This window comes from Carcharhinus amblyrhynchos, chromosome 3 (genome assembly GCF_965287045.1).
Source record: "Carcharhinus amblyrhynchos chromosome 3, sCarAmb.v2.hapA, whole genome shotgun sequence".
Classification (NCBI taxonomy): Eukaryota; Metazoa; Chordata; class Chondrichthyes; order Carcharhiniformes; family Carcharhinidae; genus Carcharhinus; species Carcharhinus amblyrhynchos.
The window spans coordinates 52,118,458-52,133,220 of NC_137326.1; the positions used below are offsets into that span (position 1 = coordinate 52,118,458).

At 39.6% G+C, this 14,763-nt stretch overlaps 1 protein-coding gene across 1 annotated transcript in view; it reads left to right on the forward strand.

The window, feature by feature from the left end:
* The window catches only part of edem1 (ER degradation enhancer, mannosidase alpha-like 1), a 36,995-nt gene extending 27,613 nt beyond the window's left edge, over positions 1-9,382 (forward strand). Inside the window, exons 10-12 of the mRNA XM_080184046.1 lie at positions 2,701-2,797; positions 4,724-4,909; positions 6,518-9,382. Coding sequence (XP_080040172.1) covers positions 2,701-2,797; positions 4,724-4,909; positions 6,518-6,607 — 373 coding nt within the window. The 3' untranslated portion in view covers positions 6,608-9,382. The remainder of the gene's footprint in view (positions 1-2,700; positions 2,798-4,723; positions 4,910-6,517) is intronic.
* The last annotated feature ends 5,381 nt before the right edge of the window (positions 9,383-14,763 follow it).

Below are 14,763 nucleotides of genomic sequence, written 5' to 3' on the forward strand. Positions count from 1 at the left end.
CTGAGTCCCAGATTTATTTTTAACATCGTTGAATTTATATCACTGATCAATACAGTTTGTCTCTGATTTTCTGGTAAGGGTGAAAGGAATTTGATTTGTTGAATGGATGTAACAAAATAAATTCCCACTATATTTCACATTGGATTGTTTGAGACATTGAGCCTGAGAGGATGTGGAGTTTGCGTAGACATGCTGATTTAGAGAGCCGGTGCTGACACGATGGGCTGAATGACCTCTTTCTGCATTGTAACAATTCTCTGATTCTATATGATTGAGGAGCCGCTGGCAACCTATTGAAATGTGCGAAGCTGGAAGGGAAGAAATTAAAATTCAAGCTGTGTTCCCTGGCCACCTTGGCACTTGGCCTTAGGTTTATGTCGAAACATAGTAAATAGGAGCAGGAGTAGGCTATCTGGTGCTTCGAGCCTGCTCCACCATTATGATCATGGCACACTAGCCTGATCCCACCTTCCCCCACATCCATTCATCCTCTTTGCTTCAGGAGCAAAATCAACCCCTTCTTGAAAGCATTTAACGTTTGGCCTCAACTGCTTTCTGTGGTAGTGAATTCCACAGGCCCACCACTCTGGGTGAAAAAATTTCTCCTCATCCGAGTCCTAGAAGGTTTACCCTGTGTTGTTAGATACCCCATTAATTAATTTGCTTAGCAATTACTAGTTGTGCATAAATGTTAAGAACATCCAAGGAATGATGATCTCAGTCGGATTAGTACTCTGCGTCTTTTTACTTGGGGACTGCATGGTATTTTCCTAGCCACCTGACTCTGGTCAGGTATGAGCAGTGCAGTGGGTTCCTAGGGCTCTGTCTGGTGCAGCAGTGTCAGGGGAAGTGAAGCCATGCAACCTTTTATGGCACAAGCTGTCATAAAGTGTTACTTGTCAAGTTCCCAGCCGCTTTGAAAGCTAAGAAGTTCAATGTGTAAGCTAAGTGGATAGGAATTAAGGGTGAGAAAAGGAGTGTCGGGTGGGTCATTTGGTATTTGGGGTAGTTGGCAGAGCTGAGGTGGACTCTACCATAGTTACCCAGGAGTTAGAAGTGATTGTACTCCTTCCAATATTCTTCCTAGGTAAGTTGCAACCATCCAAAGTGTCTCATTAAAATCAGTGTCAGGGCTTCCAGTGCAGAATCATTGCCTGTTGGAAGTTTCCTAGGGCAATTCCTGTGCAGATGGAATCCCCCATTGCATATTCTGGTGTATTTGCCTGCTGGTACAACACCCTAGGTGAAACAGAACTTCTGTGCTAAAGACTTTATTGCAACTTCAGAATCAACCATATGCACACAGAATGAAAGCAACAATTAATAGAATTAAGATTGATATTCATTCTGAGTCTCTGGGCAGCAGTGCAGCATGGTAGCTCTTGGTTCAGATATCATTTGCTTTCTTCTGTTAGCACTGTTTTATTTATGCTCTTTTGTGGTTCTGTTGTGCATCTGTGTGCCAAAGCTCATTGGCTCCATTCTATCTAGGTACAATACATCATTATCTAACACAGACCATTGTGTCCCTGTCTGCCCTGACATAGGTGTGACCTTTCACCAATTGACTGTCAAAGCATGCAGTTAAATAATTGAATAATTAATGGAATTAAAATGATCCAATTCCTTGTAGTTCATGATGTATCACACACTTCATTTGGTGGCTGCACTCCTTGTGTAGCTTTAACCAATCGTTATCTTTCTCAGACTGCCCTGTCCTCATCTGTCCAGAGTTAGGTGTGGCTCTCTCCAGTTAACTGTAAGTGTGAATCAAGTTGTTAACTGTTAATTTATGGGTAACTAATTCCATCTAACACTTAATGAAGGTTAGAGTATCTAACAGCGATTTAAGAATTGATTGATTATTTAAGGGTTTTATAACACTGCTAAACGAAAATATTAAAATGAACAAAACCCCCAGTATCTCAATCTGAGTGACAATTGAAGAGTCAGTTAACAAGCGATACTGGGGCTAGTCATTTGGATTATGCATCATCTCATGTCATGTCTTTCTCCCTTGTTAGATTTATATCTCAGATGCCCCATTGTCCTGCAGCATGTGTAGGCTTTCCAAGATATTTCTTGCACCTGGCAGCTAAGTGAGTTTCAGGAGCAGAGCATTGTTTTCTGCAGTTGATGTCCCAAGTGTGTTACTCCCTGTTAACTTTATTGTGTTATTCAGTAAAGAACAAATCTGGAGGCGTACATTGCTGACTTGTAGTTGCATATAGAAATAATTCAATGTCTAACCTGTTTGTCAAATACCAGAGAGAATTTCACCATTTGTCTTGGTATCAAAAATGATTTCTAATACAGATGCACAATTTGTTACTCCATTAACTTTTAAAATAAACAGTTTCCTGTCAGCCCCTTTCCTTTAGGGAAGTCATCATGCTTGTGTTGTGGCCATGGTTCTGTGGGTACTGGCAGACATAGTATCTCATCCAAATGTCTATTCTCATTGTGTAGAGATGTGGAAATAGAAATTTTGCAAGAGGGTGGGGTCTCCAAGTCGATCTTGAAAGTAACTGGGCCAATAATTGTTTTGGTACAAGTAAATTATCAGTTGTAAAATTATGATTAACAAACTATGATATACCCCAAAAATGAATGAGAAATTGTTTGAGATTTTGTTGTCATGGTGAAAACCCGTGGCAGTCTGACACTGCAATTACAGTTGGCTATTTTCTTTGTAAATAGATGTGGTTATGCCACACTTCACCATGTAATAGACAAGTCGAAGGAGGATCGAATGGAGAGCTTCTTTCTCAGCGAGACTTGTAAATATTTATATTTGGTATGTTTCTGTAAACATTAAGTAGAATTATAACTAAAGGGAGTACTTGCTAATATTAGTATTCTTGTCAGGATGTTTTTTAAAAATCTATAACTATAGAATAAATGATCTGAGGTTCAAAGCTGTAACACTGAAGACAAATTATTTCTGAACTCGTAATAATTTGAATGCTACTACCTTACTGTATGACACCAGTATGTTCCACAATATTGTGTATAGAGAGCCAAGACCAAGCAAAGCCTTCATGTGAAACAAGGATATAGGATGGGAAATGGCTGGACGAGGGCAATGTGTTCCATGTTAAAAAATTGCACGTTCTACTCTTCGTAATCAAATAACATAGACTGGTGAAATGAGCAGACGTGTGGCAAATTCAGTTTAACACCAAGTCTGAAGTAATTTGTTTTGGTAGGGAGAATGAGAGGCAGTATCATTTAAATGGTAACATGAAAAGAGGTGCAGGTGCAGCAAAATCTCTGAAGGTAGCAGGACAAGTTCAGAAGGTTGTTTTTTTAAAAAAAATTACACAAAATCCTTCCTTGGCTTGTACAAAGCATGAAGTAATGCTCAATTGTGAGGATCCATTGGTGAATTTTGTCCATTTCTGGATAACACACTTTAGGAAGTGGTGAGGATGAAAAGGAGAATTACTAGAATCGTAAGCGAGTGAGGGACCCTGTTACATTTAGAGACAAAGAAGTTATTCTCTTTACGCTTCTGAAAATTAAAAACCCTGGTTTTGATGGAGTAAATAAAAGGAACAATTTTGAGAGGCAGGTGGGTAATGACCAGAGAAGACAGATTTACAGTAATTAATAAACATACCAATAATATTGTGATATGGAATTTCTGCCTGAAAAATTGAGATTTGGAATGTATTGTCTGAAAGGGAAATATTCAGTGATGAGATTTAATTTTTACCTCCAGATTGTTGGGGTCTGGAATGCATTGCCCGAAAAGAGGCAGATTCAATTGCAGTTTTCAAAACCAAATTAGACAATCAAATTGCAGGGTGACAGGCAGGAGAATGTAATTAGCTAAGGTACTCTTGGAGTGTGGGCATAACATATTTGCCATAAGCATTCTATGATTATATATTCTACAACAAAGAGTGCCATTGACAGACTTGGGTTGTATGGTTCTCTATTCCTTTTGCATTATCATTCAGCTTGCCAAATATCTTTTGGAAGTCTATATGCATAAAATACATTGGTACTCCCTGTCTACCACATTTATTATCCCTTCATAAAATTCAGCTAACTTCATTAAACATGATTTTCCCTATACAGATTCTCCCTGGCTTTATGATCAACTCACTTTGGGTGAATGCACAGTCACCTGTGCCCTTATGAACAGATTTGGTATACTTTCCCACAACTGTGAAGTTTTGGTCAATTATTTGGAGTGCTGCAGTATCTTTTGCACTTGATAATTCCCATCTTTGCTCTCTTACCAAAAGTTTCACAAAGACGTTTATGTAAATAACAGTATGGATCGATGAGTTCTGAAGGTCCAAGTATAAAATGTCAGTGACTGTAAGAAGTTAAGATTGAAAAGTGGTCATTTGATCCATTCAAGGCTTCAACTTTTAAGCAATTTCAACCTAGCATCCAACCATGTTTTCGTGTCTCTTCACTACCCCAAACCCCAGTAGGCATGTTTGTCTACGACTGTTCGAAAATTCATTTTCGATGTTCGTCACTCCTCGTGTAAATAAATTCCTTCTGGTATCTGCTGTAAGTGTTTTTCACAAGCTTACATTTGACATCCTGCTGTATTAATATTTAATGGGAATAGATTAAGATTTTACATTGTTACACCATTCGTGGTGTATGAGCCAGACAAGATTCTGTTCTAGTTGCTTTTAGTATTAATTGTGTGGATGAAACCAACTTTAATCTATCTTTCTTTTTACTGCCTGATCAGCTATTTGATGAAGATAACCCATTGCACAGGTCTGGGAGCAAATATATTTTCACAACAGAAGGCCATATTTTGCCAGTAGATAAACTTTTCAGAGAAAAACCTTGGGAAGATGTATCTTCTAAAGAAGAAGGTACTGTAGATAACTCTGGAGTGCTGGACCACAAACCTGCCAATTCCAGCATTAATGTAAGTGTTATAATTTGGGTCAGAAACAAGTGTTTTCTGAAGCCTGTCTGGATCCTGAGTTTTGCATGTTGAATTTGGCTAGGATAAGCATAATATGTTTCACCTCATGATGATTCAACTGACCTAGAACTTTTAATCAAATTGAGTTTATTTAAGAATATATTTAACGTGTAGAAAGAAAATTAGTAATAACTTTTTATCAATTCCAAACAAAAACACAATCACGACAATGTCTAACCCTTAAATATATCTAAAATGTTCCAGTCAAACAAATTTCCCATAGACCAAAAAAAACTTTCCACATGTTTAACACAGCAAAGACTAAAGCTGATGTGATAGTGGGACTGAGTCCTTTGGATGAATGCTGCAGTTCTTTGAGGGGCACACAGACGAGCTTGGAGTCAGAACGCCAGGGAGATATGCTGGTCGAGCCAACAACGCAGAATCTCCACTTCAGGAAGGCAAGAAACCATACTTGCAGCTAACCAGCAGAATTTCCAAAACCGAGAGAGAAATATTATTTTCAGCTTGACGTCCCTTGTAAAACTAAATAGGCTGCCAGCCAAAATGGAAAATTAAGCCTTAAATTCACTAGGAAGGGGGAAAAAAACTGTCCAAAACACATGACCTTCATAATAATGCAGGGTCCTAAAAGATCCCAAAGTAAGCACAAACAAACTCCATTTAAGGAGCAATAAAGTGCTTCTACGGACAACTTGGCAACACAGAACTGCAGAGAACATAATTTAAAAAGAAAATCTCCTAAAAGTACACTAACATCACAGTAAGTAAACTAAGCTCTGGGATTTGCGCGATTTAAAGAATGGAACTCTTGTTTTCTATATACTGGACCCTTTTTTAGGCTAACATTGAGTGTGTCCAGCCTGAGATTGTGCACATGTTGTAATGCAAGATCATGACCAGCAGTTTAAATATCCTGTATTTTTCTCTCTCTTTCTCTCTCTCTGGTTCAGAGTTACCTTGATGGTTTGTTGTTTTGCCCCAGAGGCCTAAATCTAGCAACCAGGAAGTTTGTGTTCTACTGTTGCTGTGGATCACTGGTCTGGATCTCTGGTCTGGATCTCATCATCGGTTTCAAAGTATCATTAACTTCAGATGGTCTGAAGAGTAAAGTTACAAATAAAGTGAATCTACGTTGCATTAGATGGGGCTTTTCTGTCGTGCAGGCTTGTGTTGTCTGAACATAAAAGTTAATCCAAAAGGCTTCAGATAAAACTGCACAACTGATAAAACAATTTGCACAGAATTGTTCATGGAGTAGTATTTGAGTTCTTCCCCCCTCTTCTAGATGAAGAGTATTGGTTTGTACTGCAGAATGGGTATTCTAATAACGTGTTCAATTTGGGAAGTATTGGTTAATGGGAATGTGCACATTCCTGGCTGTATCAAGTATAATGTACTACTGTGCATATCTAGTTTGGCAAATATGCAGGTTAAAAATCCTTGTGCATTTTTAAAAAAAAATTGCAGCAATTTGCATATGTTCGTGAACCATTTGTTTGTATAAAATTAATCACCCCTATTCTAACTTGGCAGCACATGATACTATTGTGATAAAACTAATTGCTTCAAAAAATGTTTCCACAGTGCAGCAGAGTCCCCAGTGAACGGAGATACGCGCTGCCCTTGAAAGGAGTTTACATGCAGCAGATTGACCAGATGGTGGGACTTCTTTAAAGCAACCTCATAAGAAGTGCTCATGTGAATAGACAGGGACTTAATCTTCAACTATGCAACTTATTTTGTGTATAAATATATTGACATTTATTTATTGTGATTTTTACAACTTCTCAAAACATTTCTAGGACATGAAATTTCACCTCTGTAATAGTGATATTACATCTAAACCCTTTTGTGCAGGGGAAGAATTTTTTGTTTAAAAGGGTGGGGTTTTGATGCATAGTGCCTTCTGTGAAGGCGTAGGAATAATCGCTTAACTACAGGGCTCTTCCAAAAAGAATAAAATCTAAGACTTATACTAGATATTTGTTTAAGTGGGTTTGAATCTGAGTAATTTACCCTTAAATGTACAATGATTTGAAATGAGTGTTTCAGTGTACATCGCAGAATGCACATTTATTCTGAGCTGCACATGTATGTGAGAACTAAGAAATGGTGATGATCTGACCTGTTAAAGACCATGCACTTGGGGTATCTTTCCAGGAGTACTGTATTGTGTGCAAGGTGTCCAAATATTGGATGGAGGGATAATGTATAATCTACAAATTTGCCTAATGTGCCTTGTAGCTATCAGTATTTTCACCATTCGCCAGAAGTAGATCATCTCATGTCTGAGCATCAAATCTACTGACTTGTGCTAGCTGTCCAATGTGTATGCATTGTCCATAAGATAGTTGAGCTTGTTTACAACTGTACCTGTGTGCGTTATGGACTGCAACACTGATGTTCAAGTGTGTTATGATTATGAGATATATTCATCAGCCACAATTTGGTTTATTTTTGTCGATGACCTGTTATGACCTGTCCCCTGAAGGTAAAATTTCTTTGCCTCCGTAACAGCTTAGATATCGCCATAACAGTCGTGTCAAGACCACAAATCCTTGAAGGGGGAAGAGGGGTTCCAAAGCTGCTCAATATCACCTCCACTTTTGATACGGCTCAGTTTGGGAACTCTTGCAGTTGGGTTCTAGTCAGCATTCTAACATTCCTTGGTATTGCACAGTTGTTTTCGCTTGCCATCTTGTGCCATTTAGTTTTGATGACATTTGCTATTGGGATCTTTTGAGCACTTTTAACAGTTGATGAATGCTCACTTTGAACTTTAGCGTTGCCTGTTTTACAATCTTATGCTTTATCGGTGAAACCTTCGTCAAATACTTTCGAAATCTCTGTTTCTGAATTACCTCTGATGTAAATGAACTGTCAAAAGATTTTAGGCAATTATTGAAATTCATTCCATGTTTTGTGTTTGGTGAATTATAATGTTAGAATGGGGTGGTTCTAAAAGAACATGTTAGGCTATTGTGATGGAATATTTATGACTTTTTCAGAAAAATAGTGAACATAATAGTTTTTAAATACTTCCCACAATCCCACCTGGTTGCTTATTTCCTGGTCTACATTGTAACCCATATTAAATGGGGACACTTTCTTTTGTGTGTGCATATTTTCTCTCTGGATTGTGACAACTCAGTGCTTCGGTGAAATAGTGGTAATTTCACACCTGTCCTTTCCATATGCTACTGACTTCAAAGTCTGATTTTATAGTCCAGAAGAATTGCTCTACCTTTGACAAGTTCCTGATCACGAAGAAGAAAAGTTGTGTAGTTCAGGCAGCTGATCATGTCTGGAACATGGAAGCTGTGACGGGCTGCTGAAATTAACCAATTTCAAATGTCAAACAGCCATTAAAAAGAAAAAGACTTGAATTTATATCGCACCTTTCATGACCGTCGAACATCTCAATCACTTTATAGCCGATAAATTGAATTTTGTTGATGCCATGAGTCGACACTGACTACATTTTCTGATCAAGTACTTAAGGAGTTGTGGTTAATCCACTATTTCCAGTTGTTCAAGAATGGCTTGCATTTCAGTAACATTGTTATCATTCAAATAAGGAAGCACCTTACTCCTGTTCAGTATCTTCCTTGACAAGTAGAGGGGGGCTGGGAACCAAAGATAGTGAAATCATGGTTCAAACATGTCTTTCACTTCAGTGCTGCACATGAGGCTACCTTCACAGCAGGACTTCTTTTCAGTTTTTGTGCAATGCACCTAAACTATCTGAAGTCGCAACTGTATCAAAATCCCTTGTTAATGATGGTTTCCTTGTTAGGTTGCTGAAATTTTGAATCTAGAAACTGGACTGAAAATAACTTGGACAGGTCTGTGCATAATCATTAATATTACTGGAGAAAGTTTGCCTGTTCTCTTTACGCATTGGCCTCTTTGTCCAGTGACCTCTGCCCTCTGATTTTTATTTTCCCCAGTCAAATGGGATCTGTGCAATCATTCAGTCTCTAGTTCCTCAGTCATGGAGTGGCCTTTTGGGTAGGTGAAGAAAAAGCTTGACCCTGGAACAGGGATCAATTGTGTTAGAATCTTCTTTCAGTTATATGTGCAATGAAGGTGCCAAATGTTCAAGCTTAATGCAAAGGTTTTAAAATTTTAGCTGATTTCTATTGATATCGCAAACGTTATCTAATTGACCAATTTCACTGCAATGGCAGAAGACAGCAAAGCACATTGCATCTTTTTTTAACACATTGGTAAGGTTAATTGTCAGATTTTGTTTTTTTTACAAATAAAAGTATTTACTCAGCTGGATGTTTAATATACAAGACAGTGACCTATTAAAGTTTACCAAAATCAATGTGCAATACAATTATATAAAAGAAAAAATGTATAAATTTTATTTTCCCATAAATAAGCAATGGTATTGAAATTATCAGAGGACCAAACAAATGTCAATAAAAATGTGGTGCCATTGATTTTTTGTTGTTAATTATTTAACAAACGTCTGACCAAAACACACACCTCCGCTGCTTCTAAGCTTTCCTCATCTAAAACTTGGTGCAACTTAAAGGTAACTTATTTAGAACTGGTAAGTTGGATATCTTTGATCTGTAAAGTCAAGGGCTGAAGAATCCTTTGTCACAAGCGTATTGATACAAGGATCACCCTATTTGTTTAATTCTCCATTACAGTGACATTGCTAACTTATATTGGTGATTGTGGGTAACTGTTAGTGCAGTCATAACTTGCCATGAGATGTATTAATCAACATCCAGTTCCAATATGTGATTTATTTAATGGCACAATGAAAATGTTGAATTTTTCACGAGTGACCTCTTTGTAAACATTTTAGTTGCTTGGTCCAATCGATTAATTTTTTTTTGGCCTCCTCCAAAGCCAAATTGTTCTTAACAGTTCTTGGCACATTAATATGTAGTAGCTACAAATGAGGAAACCAGTCTTACATAGAAACGTAGAAGATGGAAGCTGGAGGAGGTCATTCGTACTTTCAGCCTGCTCCATCATTCATTATGATCCCTATATCTAGTCACCTCTTGAATACATTTAATGTTTTGGCATCAACTATTTCCTGTGGTAATGAAACCTGCAGCTCACCACTCTGGGTGAAGAAATGCGTCCTCATTTCCATCCTAAATCCTCAGACTGTGACCCTTGGTGTATCTCACTGAAAGCCAACATATCATTTGCTGCCTTTACCACCTACTGCATGTTTCCCTTCAGCGACTGGTGCACAAGGGCACTGATGTCCCACTGCACCCCCCCAAAATTTACAGCCATTCAGGTAGTAATCTGCTGCCTTGTTTTTGCTTCCAAAGTGAATAACCTTACATTTATCCGAATTATATTGCATCTGCCATTGATTTGCCCACTCAGTCCATTTGTCCAGATTATGCTGAAGGATCTCTGCATTTTTGTCACAGTTCACCCTCCCACCCATATTGGTATCATCTGTAAACTTAGAGATGTTAAATTTTCTCTCAACGAAATCACAAATATATATTCTGAATAGCTGGGGTTCCAGCCCCAATCCCTGTGGCACCCCACTCCGTAGAACATTACAGTGCAGTACAGGCCCTTCGCCCATTGATGTTGCGCTGACCAGTGGAACCAATCTAATGACCCTCTAACCTAAACTATTCCAATGTTATCCAAATGCCTATCCACTGACCATTTGAACGCCCTTAAAAGTTGGCGAGTCCACAACTGTTGCAGGCAGGGCATTCCACACCCTTACTACCCTCTTGAGTAAAGAACCTACCTCTGATATCTGTCCTATAACTACCAGCCCTTACTTTAAAGCTATGTCCCCTTGTGTTAGCCATAACCATCCAAGGAAAAAGGCTCTCACTGTCCACCGTATCTCACCCTCTGATCATCTTGTATGCCTCAATTAAGTCACCTTGTAACCTCTGTAATGAAAATAACCTCAGGTCCCTCAGCCTTTCCTCATAAGCCCTATAACTCCATTCCTACTCTCTTTCCCTCTCTGCCAACCAGTTATCTATCCATCTCAAGGCATTTTCTTGAATCCCACGCACTTTAATCATGCTTATCTTCAGCGACTGGTGCACACTCCCCTCTCCCACTTTATGTGGACCTTTGTCAAACACCTTCTAAAAATCCAAATATATCACATTGACTTAATTCTCCTTGTCAACTCTACTGCTTACATCTTCAAAGAATTTCAACAGATTTGTCAAGCATGATTTCCCCTTTATAAATCCATGTTTACTCTGCTGCCACTGCTTTTTAAATGCTCTGCTATACAGTCCTTGTTCAGGTCACTTTTCCCTGGGAATTTGTACTGTACCTAATCTTGTTTGCTTTTCATAGTGTTGGTTTTACAAACTATTTGCAAGTTGTTGATGTGGACTTAAGTTTTTGTTCCTGCTACTTGTTTGTTCCTCAATCTTATTTCTGCAATCTGTTCAATTCCCTTAGTTTTCTTTTGTTAGCAAGCTAAGCTTCATTTCTTGGGAGAGGGTTTAAATTAGAATAGCAGGGGGATGGGAACCTAAGCAGGATAAGGGAAAGAAACAGATGGTAATAAAAATAAATCATGATGTGGATGTCTGTGCTTTATATGCTCTGTCTGAGGCCAGAACTCTCCATTCACCTGACGAAGAGGGAGTCCCCTCAACCTTGAGTTTACTATCAAATAAATTAGTTGGACTAAAACCTGGTGGTGTCAGACTTTTTACAATAAAAATAAGAACAGCAAAAGCAGTAGGCAGGGTAATCAAGAATGAGAGGCAAATAAAGCAACAGTACAAAAAGGGTGATTCAAAAAGGCCAGCACAAAGGCTTTGTATCTTAATGCACAAAGCATTCAGAATATGGTAAATGAACTAATGATGTAAATTGGAAGTTAATGGCTATTCAGTTCTTGATGTAATTCAGCATCCTCCAGTTCCAGTTTTCTATCCAACACTCTTTGAGAGACTTTAACTCCGTCTTGAAGTCAAATAGAATTTTAAGAGCATTAAAATTTATTGTTTACCATTACTGAATATAAAAAAAGGACAGTAAAAGTTTTTACAAATATGCAAAGAGGAGGCTGGCTACAGTGAATGTTGGACCCTTAGAGGATGAGAGGGGGGATTTAGTGGTGGGAGATGAGGAAATGGCTCAGTTTTTTGCTTCGGTCTTCATGGAGGAGGACATGAATAGTTTGCTGGGTCTTAAAGATAGAAGGATAGTAGGAGTTGAGGGCCTGAATGCGATTACTGTCACTGGAGAGGTAGTGCTTGATAGACTAATGGGACTGAAGGTGGACAAGTCCCCAGGACCGAATGGAATGCATCCCAGGGTTCTGAAAGAAATGGCAGAGGTGATGGTGGATGCCTTAATTATTTATCAAAATTTGCTGGATTCCGGGGAAGTGCTGGAAGATTGGAAAACGGCTAATGTTACGCCGCTGTTTTTAAAAAAGGTAGCAGACAAAAGGCAGGGAATTGTAGGCTGGTTAGTTTAACGTCTGTAGTTGGAAAAATGCTAGAATCTGTCATCAAAGAAATAGCGAGGCACCCAGAAAAGAATGGCTTGATCGAGCAGATGCAACACAGATTTGTTAAGGGGAAGTCGTGTTTGATGAACTTATTGGATTTCTGAGGGTGTGACTAGTGCGGTAGACAGAGGGGAACCGGTGGATGTGGCGTTTTTAGATTTCCAAAAGGCGTTTGATAAGGTGCCTCATAAAAGGTTGCTACAGAAGATTAGGGTGCACGGAATTGGGGGTAAGGTATTAGCATGGATAGAGGATTGGCTGTCTAATAGGAGGCAGAGTTGGTATCAATGGGTCCTATTCTGATTGGCGGCTGGTGACCAGTGGAGTGCTGCAGGGATCGGTGCTGGGGCCTCAGCTATTTACCATTTACATAGATGATCTGGAGGAGGGGGCTGAGTGTAGGGTGATGAAATTTGCTGATGACACAAAGATGAGTGGTAAAGCAAATTGCGTGGAGGGTGTGGGAAGTCTGCAGAGAGATCTGGATAGGCTGAGCGAGTGGGCAAGGACCTGGCAGATGGAGTACAATGTTAGCAAGCGTGAGGTTATCCACTTTGGCAGAAATAATAGTAGGAGGGATTATTATTTAAAAGGCGAAAAGCTGCAGCATGCTACAGTGCAGAGGGACCTGGTGGTCCTTGTGCACGAATTGCAAAAACCAGTCTGCAGGTGCAGCAGGTGATCAAGAAGGCGAATGGGATGTTGGCCTTATAGCGAGGGGGATAGAATATAAAAGTAGGGAGGTCTTGCTGCAACTGTACAGGGTACAGGTGAGGCTGCAGCTGGAGCACTGTGCAGTTTTGGTCGCTGCACTTGCAGAAGGATATATTGGCCTTGGAGGGAGGTTAGAAGGATGAGGGGGGATCTTATTGAGACGTATAAGATAATGAAGGGGATGGATAGAGTAGAGGTAGAGAGATTCTTCCCGCTTAGAAAGGATAGCAGGACTAGAGTGCACAGCCTCAAGATAAAGGGGGGGGGGGGGGTGCGTTGGGGAGGCAGTTTAGATCAGTTGAGGGGGAACTTCTTCACTCAAAGGGTGGTGAATCTCTGGAATTCTCTACCTGTTGAAGTGGTGGAGGCTACCTCGCTAAATATATTTAAGTCACGGGTAGATAGGTTTCTGATAGACATGCGAATTAAGGGTTATGGGGAGAAAGTGGGAAAGTGGAACTGATCCACTTCAGATCAGCCATGATCTTATTGAAAGGTGGGGCAAGCATGAAAGGCTAGATGGCCTACTCCTGCTCCTAGTTCTTATGAATCCGAACTGTTAACATCCTTGGGGTTATCATTGACCAGAATTGGTTTTATCTCAAATGCTGACTACAAGACCAGGTCAGAGGTTAGGAATGCTGTGTTGAGTGATTACCTCCTGACTTCCCAGAGCCTATTCACCATCTGCAAGGCACAAGTCAGGAGTGTGGTGGAATACTCCCCACTTTTCTGGAACCTTGACGCCATCCAGGACAAAGCAGCCTCCTTGATTGGGACCACAACTACATATATTCAATCTCTTCACCTCTGAAGCTTAGTAGCAGCAGCGTGTATTATCTACACGATGTACTGCAGCAATTCACCAAATCCTTAGCACCTTCCAAGCCCATTGCCCTTGTCCTTCTAGATGGAAGTGGCTGATATGAGAACACTACCACCTGCAAGTTCCCCTCCAAACCACTCATTGTCCTGATTTGGAAATGTATTGCTGTTGCTTCACAGTCACTGGCTCAAAATCCTGGAATTCCCTCCCTAATGGCATTGTGGGTAACACAGTAATAAGTCCAACAGGTTTATTTGATAGCAAACACCACCAGCTGTCGAGGCTCTGCCCCTTTGTCCGGTGAGTGGGGAGTTCTGATCACAAACAGCATATAAAGACACACTCAGTTTACGGAATACTTATTAGATTGTAAGCCTTTACAACTAATCAAGTCTTAAAGATGCAGATAATGAGTGGAGATAACACTAAGCATGGGATAAAGAGATGTGTATTGTCTCCAGACAGGACAGTAAGTGAGATGTTGCAAGTTCAGCCAAGTCATGGGGTTTACAAATAGTGTGACATGAACCCAAGATCCCCGTTGAGGCTGTCCTTGTGTACAGAACTTGGTTATCAGTCTCTGGTCAGCGACTCTGCATAGATGTGGAAGTGAACATAAGAAGCCAACATGATTATCATTGGACATGTCACATGCTGGATTTTTTTTCCCTAATTCAAGATTCTTGGTTATCTCATTTCCCCCCTTATTAATATCTTGAAAAAATCATAAATGTCTTCTGTATATCATTTGAAATTAAGTAATAGCTTTTGCTATCAATAAAATAT